The sequence below is a fragment of the Quercus robur genome, chromosome 7, assembly GCF_932294415.1.
Source record: "Quercus robur chromosome 7, dhQueRobu3.1, whole genome shotgun sequence".
Classification (NCBI taxonomy): domain Eukaryota; kingdom Viridiplantae; phylum Streptophyta; class Magnoliopsida; order Fagales; family Fagaceae; genus Quercus; species Quercus robur.
In genome coordinates this window covers 34,546,278-34,569,082 of record NC_065540.1, presented here as the reverse complement: position 1 = coordinate 34,569,082, position 22,805 = coordinate 34,546,278, and the positions used below count along the sequence as shown (strand labels likewise).

General features: G+C 34.4%; 3 protein-coding genes across 17 annotated transcripts; all 3 read right to left on the bottom strand.

The window, feature by feature from the left end:
• Window positions 1–567: 567 nt before the first annotated feature.
• Window positions 568–13,953, bottom strand: LOC126693191 (protein ZINC INDUCED FACILITATOR 1-like). 9 transcript variants are annotated; one of them, XR_007645233.1, is made up of 18 exons: window positions 13,462–13,953; window positions 12,326–12,366; window positions 10,370–10,430; window positions 10,165–10,267; window positions 9,959–10,061; window positions 9,083–9,136; window positions 8,946–9,008; window positions 8,555–8,604; window positions 8,364–8,439; window positions 6,902–7,114; window positions 6,682–6,769; window positions 5,251–5,336; window positions 5,051–5,174; window positions 4,364–4,408; window positions 4,175–4,263; window positions 2,692–2,735; window positions 2,342–2,457; window positions 568–1,109 (listed from the first exon to the last, which is right to left on the bottom strand). XR_007645233.1 is itself a non-coding variant. In XM_050389095.1 (18 exons), exons 1-18 carry the CDS (start codon window positions 13,613–13,615, stop codon window positions 1,106–1,108), a joined length of 1,455 nt encoding a protein of 484 aa, XP_050245052.1. In that variant the 5' UTR covers window positions 13,616–13,950; the 3' UTR covers window positions 568–1,105. The 9 variants fall into 9 exon arrangements, 5 of the variants coding, with proteins under 5 accessions (XP_050245052.1, XP_050245053.1, XP_050245051.1 ...); XR_007645231.1 differs by having other exon boundaries at window positions 5,051–5,158; window positions 13,462–13,947; XM_050389095.1 differs by lacking the exon at window positions 2,342–2,457 and adding an exon at window positions 1,952–2,024 and having other exon boundaries at window positions 5,051–5,158; window positions 13,462–13,950.
• Window positions 13,954–18,955: 5,002 nt separating this feature from the next.
• Window positions 18,956–22,805, bottom strand: LOC126693189 (protein ALP1-like). 7 transcript variants are annotated; one of them, XM_050389090.1, is made up of 5 exons: window positions 22,731–22,805; window positions 22,594–22,642; window positions 19,909–21,930; window positions 19,586–19,817; window positions 18,956–19,502 (listed from the first exon to the last, which is right to left on the bottom strand). In XM_050389090.1, the coding sequence occupies exons 3-5, from the start codon at window positions 20,614–20,616 to the stop codon at window positions 19,042–19,044; spliced, it is 1,401 nt and encodes a 466-aa protein (XP_050245047.1). In that variant the 5' UTR covers window positions 20,617–21,930; window positions 22,594–22,642; window positions 22,731–22,805; the 3' UTR covers window positions 18,956–19,041. The 7 variants fall into 7 exon arrangements, with proteins under 7 accessions (XP_050245047.1, XP_050245049.1, XP_050245045.1 ...); XM_050389092.1 differs by having other exon boundaries at window positions 19,909–20,627; XM_050389088.1 differs by lacking the exon at window positions 22,731–22,805 and having other exon boundaries at window positions 19,909–21,488; window positions 21,579–22,694.
• On the bottom strand, window positions 21,234–21,926 carry LOC126691286 (L10-interacting MYB domain-containing protein-like). The gene is made up of 2 exons (XM_050386341.1): window positions 21,579–21,926; window positions 21,234–21,488 (listed from the first exon to the last, which is right to left on the bottom strand). Exons 1-2 carry the CDS (start codon window positions 21,924–21,926, stop codon window positions 21,234–21,236), a joined length of 603 nt encoding a protein of 200 aa, XP_050242298.1.

Sequence of the window (22,805 nt, the reverse complement as noted above, 5' to 3'; positions counted from 1 at the left end):
GTGTTTAAATTTCAAGTTTTTACATTTAAAATTGTGCGTAAAAAATGTGCTTCTAGATAGAATAACAAATGACATCCAATTGGCATGAAACTTGGTGTGAGTGTTAAGAACATAGAGAACATGTAATCCAACAATGAGATTTTTGAAATATTAATCCAATAAAAAGTTATTAGGTGGTGTAACTTTGCTTAGAGTTACACATGGGTGTAACTCTCTCTCTCTCTCTCTCTCTCTATATATATATATATAGTGAGATTTTTGAAATATTAATCCAATACAAAGTTATTAGGTGGTGTAACTTTCTTAGAGTTAAACCATGTGTATCTCTCTCTCTCTCTCTCTATATATATATATATATATTATTTCCATTACTTTTTTTTTTTTTTTGTTTATAAACTCTCCAATGCACAACAAAAAATAAATCATATTTTTTTTTTTGAGCTGAAAAAAAAAAAAAAAATCATATTCATTTCCATTGCATGCCATGCTTTCATTTTGTTATTTTATAAACGCAATTATGGTTCCAATAACACAAAACAAACGTGGGTTTAGTTACACTAGAAAAAATATCACAAAGACAGACCTAGGCCATAAGCCTATTTTATTTACATCTCTACTGGCAATATCCAATATCTAAAAGAGTAGCACTACATGGCCCAACAACGTGGGTTGTGATGATGCCTTGATCATTACCTTGCTAAAAGAGAATACTGACAAATACAAATGCTAGCAGTCAATCAGGACAGAATAAAGTGCACACATATACATCACTTTCTTTTTCTTTTTCTTTTTTTGGCAGATTTGAATAGGGGTGGTATTTTATGTTTAATTGAATGGTCATTTGAAAAGAGAGAGAGCAGGCCTTTTATCACCAAAATTCTTGATTGGTCAACATTAACATCAATGGCCTGCTGTAGGAAAGATCTACAGCATTTCTTAAATTATTCTTTGAAGGCTGAAATTCCAATATCTTGGGTTAGTCAACCTCTAGAATTAAGCTAGGAAATGTTGTCACTTGTCCACAGCTGGTTCAGCTAGAAATGGTTTAAAAGTCATCAGCAGTCCAATCGCCTCAATCACGTTTAGGACGAAGAAAACCATGTGATCACCTGCAGCTCAGCAAAACAATTGGACTCAGATGATTGAGACCTAAGTTAGATAATAATATAATAATAATTATTGAAACGTTCCTGCCTAGAGTGAAATAACAAAAAAGAAAGAAGAAAGAAATTTAAAAAATAAAAATAAATCTAAAACCGAGAAGATATGTAATTGGAATCAGCAGGGGCCTCTTAAAACACTTATTGCTGTAGTTTATATTTGTGATTATGCAATTCCATTGGATGCAATGATAGCAAAAGCAATTTAATGGCCACCAAAAATCAGAAGAGCTAGTAGAAATTCATGGTTCAGCAACTCAATTCAACCAGTGCAAGGGCAAGAGGATTCTGATTATTGGATTCCCTCAACATCTAGTTTAGTGTTTCTAACACTTTGGAAGAGGAGCAGGGGGTTGCTTTTAGTGAAACAACATCATCAAATTTCAAATTCTAAAGCTACATCAAAGCTTTCTCTATAGCATGGCTAGCTACGAAAGATTGTAAGGAATGAAAGGGGAGAGTCAATTGAGGCTCTACTGGCAATACCGCTAGCATCTTATGCAGGAATGCCATGGAATGGAGGGATCATATGTTCTCCATCCTTACTACAGAAACATTGAAGCTAGAAATGGTGAACTAAATCAGCAGTTTACAAGGACAACTTATGTTGCACACAATATTTGGCGAGAGAGAAACTTAGGACTTCATCAAAATTGTTTTTAAGCACTTAGAATCAATTTTATAGACCAAGGCAGCTAAAGTTAAGTCAAAGTAGCTGCTGGACAGGATTAGAGACTCCTACAAGAGTATTTGTGAACAATGGAGCTTTTATTGATGTCCATTCATATTACCATGCTAGGTTTTCGTTAGCTGCTTTATGCTGTTTGACAGCCTCTACTGGACTTTTACTGCTTCTGTTGACCTCTGAAAGCAAACATTGAAAATCAATGTTCCAGAACTTTGCTCAAGTCAGCCTTGAATGATTGTTCATTTCAAACAAAAAAAGAATCAAAGGGGAAAATTATAAAAAGATTCATATTTCATTCATTAGGTCTAACTTTATGGACTGGAAGGTGTTGGAGTACATATCAGGAATGCCAATGTCCTACATGATTCAAGGAAGTTAAAATTGTCTGTATTTTTTATGGACAAGTTTTAAAGTACTCTCCCTTCCTCACCAAGGGTAGGATTATATGAGTATTTAACTACAAGAACAATTTTGAAGACAAAAAGCAACCGACCAAAAATTTTAGTTATCCGAACACAGGACAAAGTCTTCATTTGAACGATCAAGTAGTGGGTGGAGGAACGTTTTTCCTAACCAGCTTGGAGGAAAATTCTGTCTCCAATCAAATGCCTTCAAACAAAATTCAAAGTACAGATTACTAAGAAATGATTGACAACTACACTCCGTAGTGAACTGAAACCAAAGTGGGATACGTACATAAGAATCCATCTATTGTAATAACTATGACTTGTACATACATACATACATACATACATACATACATACATACATATATATGATATAATGGCGATCTTCTTAACTTAGTTACAAAAAATAAGAATTACACTAAGTAAAGCTCTGTACCTGGAAGAAAGGCCACATTTTGACGCTTCTGTGCCCAGGAAAATCTGCAAAATGTTGTAACTAATTAACAATTGAAAAGAAAAACTTTTATATTATTTTTAATTGGAGATATGTTTAACATTGCAATAGAATGCATGCATAAATAAAAGAGGGAAATGCATTTCTAAGATACCAAGGAATGGCACTAGGACTGGAAACTTATGGGGGCAGTAATCGAGGGGATAGAAAAAATGATATTCAGTTTATGGGGATACCAGGAGTAAGCTGGTATGTCTTACTCATCCATTCCATCATCACTGTATCACATTAACTGCTTGTGTGAAATTACGCGGGTCATTGGCTGAGAGGGCTTTCATGAGCTCAATGGTTTTGGTATATATGACTATGTAATCCATGTTAGCTAAATGAGCCACAAGCCAAAGGTAGCTTAAAATCTATGATCTTTGTGGATGACGGTGGGCAACAATTGGTTGGTTTTTCCCTGGCAGACAAGTCTGTCATGCCACACTTTGTTAGTTGTTCCAGCAATGTCAAAGCTGCCAAGGCATTGGTGAGCAAAGACTAGCAGCACCATAGAACCTCCTAGGGCCAGTAAGCACATCTCTCCTACCCAACATTTTTTTCTTTTACTTAAAATTTTATTGATTCAATAAATCTAGAACCATGGGGGTGGAGGGTGAGGGTGGCACTTGCCATTGCACCCTTCTGCTACTAAGTATGAAGACCATAATGTGTAATGCCAAAACAAATCTCATTTTAGATGACCTGGCCCGCTAAATACGAAAATTATTAGCAAAATTAACTTGATGCGGTCAAGTTATTGAAAGCCAATAGAGATATTGCTATTGCTCTGGTTTCTTTTAAAAAGTCTTTCAATAGCAGTTAAAGTTCTGACTAAATAACAAAAAACTTTGTCAAAATATATTTTTCTGTTTCTCAAAATTCAGGGAACGAGTAAATTGAAATTTTCATTTTCTTTAGAGGAAAATGGGAAATAGCAAGAACCTTATTTAGTGTTTTTCTATGTCCTTAAAGGGTTTACAGATATTAGCAGTTCAAATATATTTATTTTTCACACATATTTTCTTATATATCTTTCCATCGTTCAACAGATCCTACTCAGAAAATTGATTTTATCTTTCCCACTTGTTCTCAACATTCCCAACTCTAATTTGTGCCGAATTAATGGCTCAATTTTAGTTTCTAAATTGCTTTTTTGAACTGTAGGATATATCTATTAGACAACATAGACTTGGCCCAACTTTCTGACACTCATTTTCTCTTAGTTGTTCATTTAAGTAAAAATTTGGATTTAAGTAGCACAATGTGACTTGCTTCAACTACACTAGACCCCCCCACCAAAAAAAAACCCTATCTGGTACAGCTTGAAGAAACAAAATAAATTCAAAAAAAGCACCAATGAGAACCTCAATTAAATAGCGAAATTAGTGAATGGACAATTGGTTCACTAAGATAAACTTACAGTGAACCTCCACCAGCTGGACCAAGTGCTTTAAATAAAGACATAGCAGACAATGATATGCCATTTGCCGCTCCTCTTTCCCCTTGGGACTGTCATTAATGTCAGGTAAGCTTTTAATCCACAACCAATTCAAGTGAATAAGACACAGAAAAATAAGAAAATGTGCACATCAGAAATAAGTAATATTACCACAGCTCTGTTCTGAAGAAGGAACAATCCTGTAGTGATTGATACCTGATTATGTTTGAACAACATGTAAGAGTCGCATCAAAATTTTATTTATTTTCAATAAGTTAAGAGTCACAGAAAATATATAACATGAAACTACAATGGTAGCAATTTATTTTGGCTAAGTAAAGGTTTTTGAGGGGATTCGACCCCCCTAAATTGCCCCACTACCAGGGGTGGATATGACAGCTGGCCAAAAGGCCATTAGCAACTAGAACGTTAGCAATTTTCAATTAAAATAATATGCTCATTACAGAAATGGAAGATAGATATTATGTATTTCTCCTTTGTGATATGTGTGTGTGTGTGTGTGTTCATCTTAAATTTTTCAGCATTTACTTGTGTACGTACAATTTTAGACATGAATGTTTACATAAGAGCTCATACTTGCTTATAGATGGCTATGATATTGGCTTAACTTCACTAGTTTTAAACTTTTAATACTAACATCAATATATTCGAAGTACTTTAAACATGGATTTGGTACCTAATCTAAGTACTATAATAATCTTAATAATTTGTGTAATCAATTACTACAATATTAACCTTTTTACTACAGTATTCCAAAATTATAACATAGGGCATGGAGCTCCTATTAAGCATGTATAGAAAACAAAAGTACATTTTCCAGTTTGAGCATGCACTTACAGCAAGCACATTCTTCAATAAAGATGCACAGCCAATCAATAGAGCGAGGCTGAGACCAGAAAGTGTGGCTATAAAAGGGTAACTTGACAGCAATGGTATGCTTAAGGCCTTCATAGGAAACCAACTAACAATAAGAACAAAATTTATAATATGCAAAGGGAAAAGGCAATGATATATAAGAGTATTTGTTATAGACATACTGCCCCAATGCGAGATGTCCTGATGGGCCCAAAAAACCTCTCCACCAATGGGTATAAAAATAGCTGAAAGAGCAATAGACCGAAACCTAGTAGTTTACAAAAGAAAAGGCAGTCATTAAATATTTAATAAGGATTACACAAATTGTAAACTTAGAGGACTGATATGAACTGCATTTTAGCGCGTACATTACTAGATAAAGTCCATGATGAAAAATGAAAAGATTTGTTGCAGTCCTTGCGGTATATATTTGTTTCAGTTGAGATGCTGTAAAAGATTCTAAAAACTAAAGCATTTTCACTTTTAAGAGCCATTGGATTGGCTTAATAGTATATTCTCTATTGAAATAAAATGATAATAGACTGGAAAATATAAATAAAGGAAGAAGCTTTTTCTTTTGCAGCTCAATTAATGAAAATTTTGTCTTGAAAACCAGGAACAAAGCTGTAGCCTTTGCACCTAAAGCCAGTAATATACTGTAACTGTGTGCACAAACCTTGTCTTTTGGGGTTCAAATGTAGAGAAAGATGGAGAGGATTTTTAACTGTGAACATTCAAGAATTTTCTGCCCATTACAGCTGATTTTTCTAGTGAGGATAATCCATGTTATTTTCCACCTGTTCATTTCTTTTATTTGACCACATTTTCTAATTAGTTTGTCCAAGAAAACATTGAGAAGCCAAGACAAGTATAATACATGGGAGCTCCTTACATTGTGAGATATTTACACAACTGGTTAAAGAGCAGTGAAGACATGAAAAGAGTTCTTGAATAGCAATTTGGTGAGGCATCAATTGACTAGAAGTATTGGAAAACAGAACTGAGCAATAATGCACCTGAGGTTTAACCAAATCAACACCATAGGAATTCACCAAAACTTGAAGTACTTTACTAAGTTGAGTGTCATTTTGGGGGTATTATTCTTAGGATTTGAATTTATATATCTTCCCATATTACGATTGCTGTGACCTTCATATAGTCCCTCCTTAAAGGTTCGTTGTATCAACAATTTAAAGTTGAATAGTATCTCCATTTTATTCTTTTCTTATTTTTTCTGATATTTTCTTTGATAAAGTATATGCATCACTCTTCCTAACTTTTGTTTGCCTACTTAAATCATTTAAACAATAAAGGAGAAATTACACTTTACCACCCTAAACTATAGTTTAGGATGGTAAAGTGTAATTTCACCAAGCCCCAAGAATAAAATAAAATAAATTGCAGCAGTAGCAATGAGATCAAATCAGTTCAAGTTGATATGAAGAAACAATGATTTTAGAGTGCTAGGGGACAGACTATCGAACTGCTAAGGAGAAAGAAAGAAAAAAAATGAGACCAAGCCCTTTTTTCTAAAATATAGTGTTGTTGCATTCGCCGGGGGGTGGGGTTGGTGGAATGTCACATTGACGGTAATATACCATCTGGCCATATACCTGAAACAGCGAGAACTTCACCAACATCTGCAGTTGAATAGCTCAATCCCCCATATTTCCTGGGACTAACAGCCCATAATGAAAAAATCTGAAGACCAAGATGAATAAATACTAAAAAGAATCTAGTAAGTACAAAAGAGAATCACAGTTGAATTATAGTAAAAGAAAAAAAAAAAAATATATATATATATATATATATACACACACATATATATATTACCTCTGAATAAGCCATATCATGAAGTTGGAAAACACAGTATACAATGATAGATGACATCAAGGGCCAATTTTTCAGAAGGCTCTGTAAAGAAAATTGATGCCTCTCCTCAGAATTTTGCATATTTCCTTTCTCACTGGGCCCATAGGCAGTGGCCTCTAGTGCATCATATGAGTCCTCAAGTACTTTGTTTTTAGTATGTATATGTAGTGTTTCCTGCACCATGCAGAGATTTTTAATAATTGAAAGTCTAAAATTATGAAGATTAACCGATCACATTAAGAGTAGCATATAGGACGTTCTAATTCATACTTCACATTTGAACATAAATAATTAAAATAATAATGGACCTTAGCATGGAGAAAGTTATGATCTTGAAGTTTGTTATGGTTCAGAAAAGGATTTAGGGTTTGTAGATTGAATAAAGGTATAAAAAGCTTGAATTTTGGTGGCTGGAAGAGGCTGGGAATTGAAGAATCTGCTATTAGAAATTTTGGATGGCAACAAGATTAAAATTTAAGGATGTTCAAGGTTTATTTGATGGCTAATAATTAGGAAAAATGTAGGCTTTTATACCTTGGTAGGGAATGGGAAAGAGTTTGATTTGGTTGCAAAGAGAGAAGAAATAAAGAGGGAATTTTGTTGCTGTTCAGGAGTTGCACGAACAGTAACATTGCACCAAAGAAGAGGAAGAAGAAGGAAAAGTGAAACACTCTAGCAACCCTTGCCTCAGAACTCAGATCACTCATAAGTCGTAACTCCTTTACTCAAAGTCTGAACTCTTTGAATACAATGAAGGACACATAATTAAGAAAATAACCCCAAAAATAAAATTATGTGCAGGAATATTATGTAATTTCAGATCTGTTCCTATTCATAAGAATTAAGAATGCCCATAACTCATTAACTCATGACTCAATTTAAAAACTTTTTTAACCTTAAGATATATTTATATAAGCTTTAGAAGCACAAAGCTCTAGGCCAACTAGCTTCAACCCAACGTTGCACAATGGCCCAACAGATTAAAATCTCTTAAGCTGCCAAAACTGGAAATCACAACAGCAACTTGACTCTTATTCCATGGCTGTATCACATTCAGTGCAAGATAGACTTTGGCAGAACTTGGTATACAGATGCAAGTATTGATAAGAATGTTGTCCTCAACTGATGAGTATCCAGCCTTCAGGCTTCAGAGTTGTGAACTTAAATGGTGCTACCAACTTCCGACAGATTTGAGAAGCTATAGGAAATTCTGTCCACATTCTCAATTGATAATTTGATATTCTTGAGAAATATATGTACTTAACTTTCATTTTACTTTGTCACAAAGAAAAAATGTATCAAACTATACAAGAACCATATATTAAGAAAGATTAAGACACAGGTGACTGAAAAAAATAAAAAATAAAACAGAAGCTACGTAAGAAAATGATAAAGGGCTGTAAATTGTGATGTAGCAACATACTGGGAGCCAACAGCTTAGAACAGCAACTCCCAATGCAAAGATTGATATGAGAAGGCATGGTAACAGGTATGGAAACCTACAAATATCATTTATGTTTTACCAATTAAGCAAAAACACTGAATGAAAATTATTGTTTGAGATATGCATAAAAGTAATGCTTAACAAAATATAGTAGAAAGTCTGTTGCTTACCTACCGAAAAGAGATTCTTCAGAAAATATGTTTGGATATTTCTCCGCTGGCTAATAGATTGATAGACAACAAATCAATAAGTTCAAATTGCAATACAAAAAACTAAATCAAAGAAGACAACTAAAATTTGTCCATAATTGCCCGCGCAGGGGGGGTGGTGGTGGGGGGTTGAGGGTGAGGTGGGGAGTGGAAGGGAGGCCTCAATCTGAGTTAAAATCTTGATTTCCACAAATCACGTTGAAGCAATGTTTTACTAATTATTTAGAGGATTCATGGTTGGCCAAAAATATAATTTTCAGCTCATAATGCACCACTAATTATTTTTTAAATATGCTTCACATAAGGAAACTATCGCAAAAATGAATCATTGGATAAATAAATAATAAAGTACCTGGGCAAGATAACCTCCAAGAGCTGGACCAATGACTAATCCAATGCCCCATGATGTGCTAATCTGAAAAAATTTCTCCCTTCACTATTATGCATCATACTTCAAAAATTCATAACAAGAGGGAAAAACTTCCTTACAATTGACAATCCCAAAGCTTGATATTCTTTACGGCAAATTTCTGAAGCATAAGCCTGATTACGGTCAAAAGCTTGATAAATTTACATGTAACCCAGTAACAATGAACACTAATAAAAAAAAAGTTATTTCTCATAACCTCTGTAGAACATGAACGTTGATTGTGATAATACATAGTAGCAAAACCAATGCAGGACAAATGGCTAAATGTTTGTTTCTTAAATATAAAACAACAGCTAGGAACCCTCCAAAGGATAACATATGGGAGCTAGCAGCAAAAAAACCCATCAGGTCACAAAAATCATAAGCAAAGGCAGAAAGCACTTCAGGATAAAAGCAAGGACCTTGGAAGTCCATGATTACAACTTAGTCAAATCAAGACCAACCCATGCCCTAGGTATGGTGATGTATCGATGAGGTTTAATTGCAAATGGATTCTGCTTGAGGTTGCATAGGCAGAACTGAGTCTGCCATATCAAACTAGGGGCGATCATAAGGTGTGATTATCCACAACTGCTTTCCACCGTGTCATGTAATGAGTCTCATGACAACATAAGTTGGCCCGATTTTATGGTTGCCTATGGACAGAAAAACAAACACATTGACGTCTATCTACATTCATTTTTGGATACTAAACAGTTTCTGGGATTTACAAGTCTGTAAATTTCCTCATTTAATGCCATCAGTGCATCACTGCCTCCCTAACCATGTCTAAGCACAACAAAAAAATGCTCCATGACTTCTTAAACATGAACTCATGAAGACCTGGGAATGGCACAATACAAACCCTAAAGGTGAACATATGGACAATTTCAAACTATTATTATTTTTTCTTTGTTACAGAACCCAAATATCTATTCCTAACACAAGAGACATACCCTCATTGGGCCAAGTATACCGCTCAAACTTCCAAGAAGAAACCTTGTAGAAACTGCCATCCAAAAGTTTGTACTGAGGCCAAAAAGAGTATTGAAAATAACCCTGAAATGGTCATTACCAAAAGCAGAGGTAACAAAATGAGGAAAACTTGCAGAACTTTATCAAAAAATAGTATCATGGGAAACTCATAATGAGCTGTACTAACAGTGTAACTGAGCCAAACAATATTACAGGCTTTCTACCATATCGATCAGCTATCATTCCCCAGAGCACAGAAGTCAAAGCTCTTCCAAACATAAAGGCAGATCCTTCAAGAATGGGAGGTATAATAAGCACTAAGGGACTCACACAATATTCTTAAAGAGTAAATAGACCATAACATAGATGTTATGCATAGAAAATATGCTCACCCACATAACCAGCATAATAGCCAATATCTTCCTCCCTTTCTGCAATATGGAAGTCTCTTATCTGCAAAAAGTCAAAATGCAAGGGCACCAAATAAAAAAAATGAGGGGAACATAATGGGGCGCAACCCCACACACACACACATTGGGATGTGGCTCTAAGCTGTTTGATTTATAGGAACAGAAATATGACCAACAAAGCTCAAGTTGTTAAGCATGTAAAAACATTTAATGATAAACTTTTGACAGGTTAAAAAATTTGCACCAATATTAAGACCCGGTGCACCAATTTGACTTGGGGGTGTTGATTTATTGGCAGTGGGTTGAGAAGTTTCTTTGCTACCTATTTCATTAGGAACCACAGATCCGCAAACAATTCAAGAATGAAGAGTGGCAATTGCAGGTCAATGATGCAAAAAAGGAAAAAAGTAGTAGAAGAACAATAGCAATAAGCTTCCTCAACGTTCAATAGTCACAACATTTAAAATGAGTATATTAATTATAATTCAATAAATGACACATAAATAGCAAGCAGAAAGTACAAGGAAGAGATGTACTAATTTGAATTTGATAATATTGCAAGATTGCCTTAAATTAAAGAAACATGGTCAAGCTGGAAACACTATAAATGCAAAAGAAAAGAATATATATATATGCCAAATTCCAATGTACTAATTTTCATAATTATTTTACCCCAAATGGAGAACCAAAATGAATTAACATGGGGCTGTTTGCATATCAAATGCAAAACGAAATTATTCACCAGTGTTTTACTTCTACTTGACATTCAAAACAAGTCGATCTTGTTTTTTTACAGTATTCAACTGAGACTTAATTAATATATTGCATTCTATTAAGACTTCAACAAATGATGTAGTTTACACTTCTGGCAATCATTTTCAGTTAGGTCTAAAATTTTCAAATTTAACATTAACCTCTAAAGAAAACAGGAGTAAATTTTGTGGGAATGTTAACAAACCTGCAAATGCAAATGCAAATGTTGGTTTCATGAACTTCTAAAGAAATTTTATAAGCATAGAGGAATTGAAGCATTTTCTTTTAGCTGGAAAGTTCATGTAGAAATCTATCTATCATTAGAGCCTAACAGCAAAGGGTAGGAACTGTAGACCAGCTTGAAGTTAGAGTATCCTTATAGATATAGATATAGATATTAATTGTATATAATTATCAGTCCATGTGAAGTTAAAAGATAAAGTGAAGTACTTGCCATACAAAAAGGGTCAAATATTATGCTCAGTTTTATCATTTGAGAATCATTCTAATGTGGGAGTAATTATGCAAAACTCTAGGAGCAATGCTCCCTCCTCTCACATAATAGTAAATCCTACTAATTAAATTATTGGGGTCCACCATTCATGTGAAAGTAGGGAGAATTGCTCCCAAAGTATTGAATAATTCTCTCTGATGTGAAAGTTATTTAGTAAAAAACGGTCACTTAATTATTTGGGTGTCTCTAAAAGCCTTGTAGCTCAACTGGTATCTCTTGATGTTTCTAACAAAGATATCTAGGGTTCAAATTCCCCAAATTTCCCTCCCCCAATTATTTAAATATCAATATATATATATGGGAGTCCATGAGTGTTGCAACTCTCAAAACTGTTGTAATATGTAAAATGAATTTTTAAAAAAGAAAAAAGAAGCCACACATCTTAATGCACGTGACTACGCCCACCTCACACACACACACACATATATATATGGCAAAAAATAAGTTCTTTCACTATACATGCACACATTCCTTGGAGATTCTTGATTGGTGCTGAGCTAACTAGTGCAAAGTCATATCTCTTTTGTTAATAAGATCCAAAAAGTTTATTGATCTCATGGGGTGCAGATTAATAATTGACAAAATAAACACTAACAGAAGTGATTTGTTTTTATAGTCTTGTGCTCCACCTTCTAAAACCAGATAGGAGTTTCACAAAGTAACCTACTTACCATGAAATATAGGAAAGGGAACAGAGATGATATTGGCAAAGCTGCAGATTAAAACCACAAAAGAGGTATGTTATTGTTGCAATTCTTTGGGTAAAAAAAGGGGTAATAAAGAAACTATCATTGTTTTCATAAATGAAATGGAACATATAAGAACGAAACATAGGATAGGAACTATCACTAATTCATTGTACTCTGGAAACTACTGTCTAATGTCAGTAAAGTTCCTGCAACTAAATATATACAGAGCAGTATTCCACAGAAATCATTGATTCTTCACACAAGTGTAGAATGAATTAACACCTATTCTATCTTAGAGGTAAATGAAGACATCAAACATTCAGAAAGCAAATAGAACATAATCATACAAGTCTGAAACACTGGACTTATCCAAATAAGATGTATCTGTTTAAATTTGACCTCATTCAGACATCTTGTATTGATTCATGTCCACACAAAGTAGATAATTTTTAAACTAGTAATTTACACATGCACCTAGTGGGTCTTGACTCACGACCTCACCCTCCACTTTGTTCTTAGAATGGGAGGTAGTGCTATTTGAGCTAGAGCTAATCGGTGCCCACACAAAGCAAAACTCTTTATGAACAATACATTTTCCTCAGGTTGGCATTTCCTGATTTCCATCCCAATTAAATTTAAATGTTCAATAGACCCTTATGCATGGTCCAACATGAACAACAACTGCACCAAAGATTGCCTTTATTAGATTTATTTGCAACTAACCAGAATGCCGCATAATAAGTGAACAAGACCGCTTGTTCTGTATATGGTTTTCAATATCATTTTTCAAACCTAAGAATTAACGAATTAAGTCATGCATTTTTTGAAGTGGTACTGGTAAGGTCAACCTCATAGAGTTTGACTTTAGTGCATGAGTAACAGCTCAGCTCCACATATGCCTATGCTAAACTGGGCTCACATACAGGTAATGAGAGACATATTTTGTCCCCTTCCTTTTTTTTCTTTTTAAACAGAACCACTTAAGAAGACATTTTTAAGTCCAATGTTTCATTATCCAAAAACCCAAATAACTACCATTGCTGTCTCCCATAACCAACAATCTTAAATAGACAAAACAAACTTGCAAAACACAAAGAATGAAACAGAGTTTTGGGTACCTGCAGCAAGGACCACGATGAAGAGGAAGAACAAATGCTTGTAAGGAAGGCCATGGGAGCTTTCTTTAAGCTTGTCAATCTTACAACCTGGGCAATTCTCATAGTATTCAACCTTGTCCTTCTTCTTCAGCAACACTTCGTTAATCTCAGCCATAGTAACAGTATTAACTTATCAGAACTCTCTCACTCTCTCACTCTCTGCTTCACAAGAACGCATGCACATACCCCCCTCAACTACCACTCTACCAGTCCAACACCCATATTTATTGATTCTAACTAATCCATTCTAACTAAGATAGTAGTATTAGTACTAGAAAACAAGATTCTTTAGAATGGGCTTTGCGAGCGCCACATGCAACAGTGCAACCGTCTTTACTGGTAGCTGGCAGATTCTGCACCATCATTTATTCCCACAATGAGTTAAGACTTAAAGACATAAATGTTGGCTTGTAAAGAAATATCCCAAAAGCATAAAACTACTTTATTATTGATGGGGACGGGGGAATGAATGATATCCTATGGTCGTTGTGTTCAAGAGTAGCGGCTGTGTCTTAAGTATTTAACTACTCACGTCTTTGATGAAAGAAACCTGATTATATTGGACTTTGTTAAAAGGTACCGTCCAGCATCTGTAAACGAACGAGCTATACTTCGTCTATCACAAATTCCACTCAGAAATTGGTAGAATTTTACTTTTTAATTATGGTTTATTACAAACTAATTTGACTTTCTCTATTTAAACTGATACATATTTAATACATATTTAGTTTTTTTCATATTTCTTAAAAAATATGAATAGTTTATTTTAAATTTTATCACCATAATGAATATTGTACTGCACCCATTAATAGCATCTTTTAAAAATACATATTTTAATATTTAAATATTAAAAATTATTATTTAAACAATAATACCAAACACCCCGGTCTTTGTAATTGTGATTTTAATACTGTTTGTTTCCATGCGTTTTTAAAAATGTCATCATTCAATATGCCCTATCGATCTCATCTATAGGTCAAAATAACAAACTGGGTCAATGATGTCTACCTGTCCTCCCAACATCCATCTCTATTTCAGTACCTTTTTTTCAGATTCATTTCTTCTTTAGCTTCTCCAATTTTCATCCGGAAGAACGAGAACAGCCCCTGCCGAACCTAAAAAGCCCCATTTCAATATGTTGGTGATTTTAGCAACTTCTCAATATTTTTCCATTTAAATAAATAAGCACTGTGTTCACAATATTTTTATAATAATTTCACAATAAATCATAGTAGTAAGTTATTATTGATTATAATTTAAATCAACAATTTAAATTACTTTTTTATCCACCCATGACAACTAATAACAACCTGCTACTTATGATTTATTGTGAAAATATTATAAATATAGCCTTTCTCATTTAAATAGAGAAGAATATAGTTGATTTCATTTTTTAAGTAGCTGTATTTAATTTAATAGTATTATCTGAATGGGCTTTCATTTCATTGTTTCACATATAGCAATGAATTGGACCCGTAGTTCAATAATGGAATTCTTGGTTAGAAGAGGAATATGGCATGAATAAGAGAAGCGTAGAGTATCTATCAACTGTGAATGGCATGTTGTCTAAACTATGGACTTGAGGTGAGGATTCTACCGTGACTTGTTGGAAATCATCGGTTGGGTTGGCCCAATCAAGAAAGTCATGCGAGTTTTGGGCATTGTTTGGACCAAGATTTTGGGGTCGAAGGCGATTCTTTGTTCGCCAAACACGTAAACTTACCAAATCTATTTTCATGTCATTTTCATACTCTTTCCCAATATAATGTAGACATTTAGGGTCCGTTTGGATGGAGAAGTGGAAAAGTGGGAGGATAGAAAATTGTGGGAGGATAGAAAAGTGGGAGGATGGAAAATATTTAGTTTTCCCTCTTGTATGTTTGGTTGGAGGGGTGGAAAAGTGGGAGAGTGGAAAACTCTTTTGTTTGGTTGGAGAGAAAAAGGAAAGGATGAAAAATGTAATTTATATAAATTGACTATTATACCCTTGTTGTATAATATGTAAGAAATAAATTTATTTATACTTATTACATAATATTAAATTTATCACATCACATATATAAATTTATATTATTATTTTTATTATTATAATGTAAAAATTAGATCAGGTCATATTTGAAAAAAAAAAAAAAAACGTTCAGGTCACATTGAAAAAAAAATTTTAAGGTAACGTTAAAAAAAAAAAAAAAAAAAAATAAAAAAAAAAAAAAGGAGAACGTTTCAGGTCAACAAAAAAAAAAAAAGAAGAACGTTTCAGGTCAAAAAAAAAAAAAAAAAGAAGAAGAAGGAATTAGAAGAACGTTTCCAGGTCACGTGAAAAGAAAAAAAAAAGGAAGAAGGGAGGGCATTACCGTAAAACTGCACTAAGGCAGTTTTCCCCCCTTGCTTTTCCTCCCAATTTGGGAGGAAAAAATTTGTGGGCCCAGGGAGAAAATTTTCTCCCTAGTTTTCCACTCTCCCTATTTTCTTCTCATTCCCAAACAGTGGAAAACTAAGTTTTCCACCCCATTTTCCCTCTTATATTTTCCATCCTCCCTATATTCCACCCATCCAAACACAGCCTTAATGTGAAAATGTGAATATCATGTGAAACATTTCATAATCAGAGTGTGAAACAATGATTTATCGATCCCAATTGCCAACTTAAAAGTAATTGGGAAATCTCTAAATAATAAATTAAAGATTCATTTAGTTGAGAGGATGAAAGTGGGAGAACAGAAAATATATGAATGATATCAAATGTTTTAGTTAATCATTATGTGTATTTAGTGAAGAAGATATAGAAGTGAAATAATAAAACAATTTATTTGAACAAATTTACTATTATACTTTTATTACATTAGGATTTAGGAGATGATAGAAAAGATTGTAATTAAGAATGACAAAATAGTAAATTTCATTTAAAAAAACCATTTTCTCTTCACATTTTCCTTCTCAAATTGGGATAATGGTTTTTGGTGGGTTGAGTAGAAAACACCACTTAGCCCCTTTTCCATTCTCACACATTTCCACCACACCAAACAATGGTAGACTTCCATTTTCTATCATCTACCTTTCTTGCTCAACCAAACAGACCATAAAGAGCTCTTAGGTTAAAGGTATCCACAGCTTGAGTCGAATTTAAACTCAACTTGGAACTTGATCCAACCACATTGAGTGGGGGAGTGCAAAACCCAATGTCAATCGAGCATAAATAATGACATGAGCTATATGAATTGTACAACAATCTGTCTATCACATCAAAAGTATTATATTCAATTCATGCAAAACTTCAAGGCCATAATAATAAGGACTATTTTTTTTCTTCTATTATCCATCCTCCCTAAAATCCAGCCAACCAAACGGACCCTTAGTCTCCCTCTACTATAAATATGCCACTCTCACCTCTCATAAACTTGCACCATTACCTTTCTTCTTTTATATACTCTCTCTCTCAGTCTCTTTCTAAACTCGTCATTACCAACACAACTTCTTTACTATTTTACTTTCCTTTCCCATCTTTTCCTTTTCTATACTTCATTGAAAATTTAATATGGCAACGTCCTCTTGAACACAACTTGGCTCAAAAAACTTTCCTATCATCAACCTTTCGGCTTGTAGATTAAAAGTGTCAAAGGGCATTGTTGATGCATGTGATAAATTTGGGTTCTTTAAGGTTATTAACCATGGTATTCCAAATGACATTATTGAAAAAGTTAAAAAAGATGGTTTTAGTTTTTTTGCTAAACCAATGTTTGCAATACAACAAGCTGACCTGGCTAATCCTCTTGGCTATGGCCACAAAAACATAGGTTCCAATGGAGATATGGGAGAGCTTGAGAATCTTTTACTTAGTACTCACCTTTCATACATTGCTGAGAAATACAATACCATTTCTAATGACCCTTCAGGACTCTGGTGTTTAATATGCATGGCAAGATTGCAACGGTTGCATGTCGTAGAATAGTTTTATTGGCTCTTCAATTTCTATTTTGTAAAAATTCCTCTTTTATTTTTCGTTACACATTAAATTAATAGTCAAAAGATTAATTAAAATATATGTGAATAGAGAAATTTGGTTAAAATCATTTTATTTGCCATGGACCGACCATGGTCACAAACTAAAATAATAGGCATTGGTAAATTTTTATAAATGAATGAAACAATCCTATTAATAATAATTGTACAAAAAAGAGAAAGAATGATCCAAAATGTGATTTTCCTCTTTCATGCTGCTGCTAATGCATGTCCCAACTAGCGAGGTGGGACACTCTTATTTACATAAAAGTTAAGGTTAGGCTAGGGTGAGTTTGGTTGCACTTTTAAAAACTTGACTTTTTGAAAAAGTGGGATTTTCTAAAAGTGCAATTTAAAAAAGTGTTTTTTGAAAAAACTGAGTGTTTGGTAAAAATTGTTAAAAAATGCTTTTTAAAAAAGCTGAGTGTTTGGCTAGAACTTTATAAAAGTGACAGTTTTAGAGGTAAATTACCAAAAAGGACAATGTATATATATAGAGGTGTCCACAGGTCGGTTCGGGTCGAGTTTGTGCCCAACTCGGAACCGACCCGCTCACATCGGGTGGGACGTTGAACGACCCGCCGCCGACCGCCGGCAACCTCGGGTTGAGTCAGATCGGGCTCCGGTGGACAACGGTCAAGTCGGTCAAAGTCGGAGTGAGTTTTAACCTCCAGATCTTCACCCGAAATCGCCAAATCTTCGCCGGATCTCGCCGAATCTTCTCTGGATCTTCGCCGAATCTGTTGATTTTTCGTCGGATCTGTGCGACAACCACGGGATCGAAGCAAGAAAGACCACCTCAAGCCCAGATTTGAATGAAAACTTCCATCTCATCGCCGGATCTTCGCCGATCTTCACTGGATCTTCGCCGAATCTGTTGATTTTTCTTCGGATTTGTGTGACAACCACGGGATCGAAGCAAAAAACACACCTCAAGCCCAGATTTGAGCGAAAACTTCCATCTCATCGACGGATCTAACCAAAAACTACCAAATCTTCGCCAGTCTTCTTTCACGGGATTCGGCGGTTGAATCGGGTTCATCAGGTTTTGGAGAAGAAAACCTGCCATCCGACCCGCCTGAATCGGTTCTTCGTGGCGAAGACCCACTGCCGACCGTCATCGGTGTCGGATAGGCCGGTTTTCGGGTCGGCCTGGACGGTTTGAACGGGTGGGTCGATTTTCGGTTTCTGGTGGACAGCCCTATATATATAAGAGAGTTTATTTCATACTTAAATCAATTACTTCATATATTTAAATCAACTATTTCATACTTATTTTAATAATGTTTGTGTTTAGTTCTTTTTAGTGTCATAATTATTTGTTATTACCATTAATGACTTCTTATCAAAATTATATAAATCTAAATAATTTTCATCATCATGAAGCACAAAATGAAAATGCAAAAAGATGATAAAATACACACCAATAATCCAAGTTTAAAATTGTACTACATAAAAATGTAAAAAGATGATAAAATACATACCAATAACCCAAGTTTATATTGTATTACATGATATTAAAAAAAAAAAAAAAAAAGACAACTACTAATTATTATCCCCCCAAATGGAATTTGCAATAGAATCACGAAGAACTACCATCTCAGGGTCTGTTAAAGATCTTGAGTTCTGCTCATAATTGCTACTTGCTTCATTATTATGTTCTCTTCTAGAAATTGAATCTCGATTGACGTGTATGAAGCCCCTATCATCCCTATCATTTAGTCTAACAAAATTATGAAGAGCCATAGTAGCAGATACAATAAAGATTTGGATATGGAATGGAAAAGATGGCATGTTTCTGATAATTCTCCATTTATTCTTCCATACACCAAAAGTGCGCTCAATCACACATCGAAGAGATGAGTGAGCATGATTAAATTTTTCATGTCTAGTTCTAGGGCTTCCACCTCTCCTTCGAAATTCCTGAAGATGGTAAGATATCCCCTTGTATGGTGCCAAATAGCCTTTCATCATTGGATATCCAGAATCAACTACATAATATTTCCCTAGAAAAAAAAAAAAAACTCAATTATATTAACACACACACAATATGTCATTATAATGACCAATTGATAAACCAATTACAAACCTGGTGGTGGGTTTGGAAAATTGTTACTCTGTGTACGAATAGTATCAAGAAAAATGGAGGTGTCATGTGCTGAACCTTCCCATCCAGGCAAAACAAATGTGAATAACATATCAAAGTCACATGCAACCATCACATTTTGGGTTGGATATCCCTTTCTTCCAAAGTATGGAATGGACTTATCAGTAGGTACAATCGCCATCACATGTGTGCCATCAATCGCACCGATGCAATCCTAATAAAAATTTTAATAGTTTTCAGTTCCACATGCATTGTATTATCTTATAGACAATAGCACTTATTCAAAATTGCAATAGTACACATACTTGGAAATGTGGCCAATAAATTGGATGGTCTTGTAATTGGGATGGAACTTCACTAAAAGTTGGATCCGAAGGCTTTACATATGCAGCTGCAAAGCGAGCACCCAACAGAGTGATCATCTTCTCAAAATGTCTACTTATGGTTTCACCCGAATGTTGAAATATTTCTTGAACCATTCGGTTACATGTTCCATGACCAAGTATCAGTAAACAGATTGCCACTGACTCTTCTAACCTTATATTCCTTGAATGTTGAAGTCCATAATCATGTTGTAAAACTTGACACAAATTATGAAAAACCTCCTTTTTCATTCTAAACATGTTGTAACACAATTTCTCATTACCTTCCATACAACGTCTCACCCAATCCCACCCTGTTTGTTCAGAATCATAATAAGGAGTCTTATTAATGTACTTATTGAAATATGTCACAACTGCTTCACATGTAACTGCCACAAGCTGGTAAAACTCCTCATCAGAATCGTTATTACTATCATCATCATCAGAATCACTATCACTGTCATCATCACTGTCACTACTCTCATCATCATCATCATCATCATTGTTATTACCATCATTATTATTGTTAGCATTGTTATAATTGCCATCATTCAAGTAACCACCATCATGATCAGCACAATAATTTCTGTAATCCCCATCTATTAACAGTTCCATATAGCCACTCTCATGAGTAACATTATAATCATCCATATTAGTTTAGCCTATACAACAAAGTAACAAATAATTAACCATTGCTAATACTACTTTAATACAAATCAACATAATAATCAACAAAGTAACAAAAAGGCAACAATAACACTTTAATGAAAATGTCAAATGTGTTTACATTACACATATATTAGTCCAAAGCTAATACTAAATATCACATAACTTAGTTTAAGGTTAATACAACATAGCTAATACAACATAAAACTAATCTTAGTCCTAAGCTAATACAACATAAAGTTAATATTAGTCCTAAACTAATACAGAGTACCACATAAGGTTGGTCACTTCTTTTGGTTCCAAATCATTCCTTGTAGCCATTGTAGCTGTAACTTTGGCTCCTTGAAATTTAGAAACATCTCCCTACGTGACTTTTTCATTAAGACATAGGAAGTTTAAACCACAAACATACTGTTTACCCCAAGAAGTGCTCTCACAATCTCCATGACATTATCAATTGAACTTGGTGACTCTCGAGAAGTACCTGCAGACCTATTCTGACATATATTTATTAATTGACTAATACAATCGTCCAACATTGCAGCTCCTCCTATCTTCTTCTTTTTTTTCTGTAAGGGTATTGATTCACTAGTTCGCTTTTGTCATGAACTACGTGATTGACTGGTATGTCCTTGCTGTAAACTATTAATGTCTAAACTCATGTCACATTGATTATCCTTAAATTCAAAGCTACCAGATAAATCACCAGCACCCTCTTGTGGCATTGTTGGAGGGAGTGTATTTGAAGAAGGGGTCCATGCAGCTACTCCAGTTGCTGCAACATCTCTAAACATTCTATCAAGTTGTTCTAGATTTTGTAGACCTTTATGTCGAAATTTTTTAGCTTTGGGTACTTCCTACAAAATGTAATTGTCATTTCACTCATATTACAATAATATAAAAAACTATCTCCAACTAACTACATATTAATAAAATACTTAACTCACCTTCAACTTCAAGTCCCACCAATCATCACTAGCATCAATCGTTCCCTTCTTTGCATCCCAACCTAAACCTGTGTCAAGACTCTTCAATTTTTCCCACACTTTCCAATCTGTTTTTAATACATCCCACCTACTTTTTAATTGGTCCTTATCATAGTCTAGACCAGTCTCATCACAAAATTTGGTCACCAAAATGCTCCAACCTTTGGTGCTAAAGGAAGCACCTTTTGATCTTCTCCCAGCTTCAATCTGTTCCACACAAAGGTTGCAAAAAGTAGTTGTCCATCTAGGATCTTCCCATAATGCTCTAGCTTTTGTTGCCTCGGAGTTGGAAGTGGTGTTTTTACCCATCTATCTAGCAACCATAAGACACAATAAATGGATCAACTTTGACACACCAACTGAAAATTATTGCTGAGAATCTTTTTAGAAATAAGCTCCTATACCCAGCAACCTTTAGAAACAGATTCCCAAAGACCAGCTTTGAAAAGAACAAATCTAGAAAAGTATCCCTGTAGAACTCAATCCCCTAGAAGACAAAATTATAAAAAGAAGCACAGAAATTTCAGCTACGAAATTCAAAAAGACCAAAATGTATGTTTTGCACTCATTGTGGTCTTGGAAACTAATTCAAAATAAACTTGGAAACTTCAACTACTTTGCTTTTCATCAACTAGTAAAACTTATATGGTAATAAATAATATACACCAACGCAAATCAAAATTTCACAATAAGCACAGAAATTTCACATTCCACAATGAGCACAGAGTCATTGAGTCCACATTCCACAATGAGCACAGAAATTTCACCCATACACACCTTTATGCAAATCAAAATCAACATCACCAACGCTCAGCTTTATAAAAGCAAACACAACCCCATATCCATAAAAGAAAAAAAAAAATACAAAGCATCTACCCACATATTTTCGGTCCAAAACAGAACAAATAAATCATTAGCAAGAACAAATAAAGCATGCACAGATCTGAAAATAATATTTCAGAATCTCTTGTGGTACCTGGTGGTTTTTGGTAGCAGATCAGTTTTTGCTAGCAGATCAGTGGTACCTGGTGGTTTTCTCAGATCAGATATATTAGACATAAATAAAATTAAAAAATATATATATATATAGACGAGAAGAAGACGAAGAAGAACCTGGTGGTTTTTGGTAGCAGATCAGTGGTACCTGGTGATTTTCTCAGATCAGATATATAGACATAAATAGAATTT

Excerpts from the sequence above, each read along its gene's own strand:
- LOC126693191 (XM_050389094.1), bottom strand. The coding sequence starts at position 13,615 with ATGGCTGAGATTAACGAAGTGTTGCTGAAGAAGAAGGACAAGGTTGAA. Across the intron at positions 12,367-13,461 it reads CATCGTGGTCCTTGCTGCAG|CTTTGCCAATATCATCTCTG; the intron begins GTACCCAAAACT and ends TTTAATCTGCAG. Across the intron at positions 5,159-5,250 it reads GGACATCTCGCATTGGGGCA|GCCTTAAGCATACCATTGCT; the intron begins GTATGTCTATAA and ends TTTCCTATGAAG.
- LOC126691286 (XM_050386341.1), bottom strand. The coding sequence starts at position 21,926 with ATGGGTAAAAACACCACTTCCAACTCCGAGGCAACAAAAGCTAGAGCA. Across the intron at positions 21,489-21,578 it reads GGTGGGACTTGAAGTTGAAG|GAAGTACCCAAAGCTAAAAA; the intron begins GTGAGTTAAGTA and ends TACATTTTGTAG.
- LOC126693189 (XM_050389090.1), bottom strand. The coding sequence starts at position 20,616 with ATGGATGATTATAATGTTACTCATGAGAGTGGCTATATGGAACTGTTA. Across the intron at positions 19,818-19,908 it reads TTTATTGGCCACATTTCCAA|GATTGCATCGGTGCGATTGA; the intron begins GTATGTGTACTA and ends AATTTTTATTAG. Across the intron at positions 19,503-19,585 it reads TTTTCCAAACCCACCACCAG|GGAAATATTATGTAGTTGAT; the intron begins GTTTGTAATTGG and ends TTTTTTTTCTAG.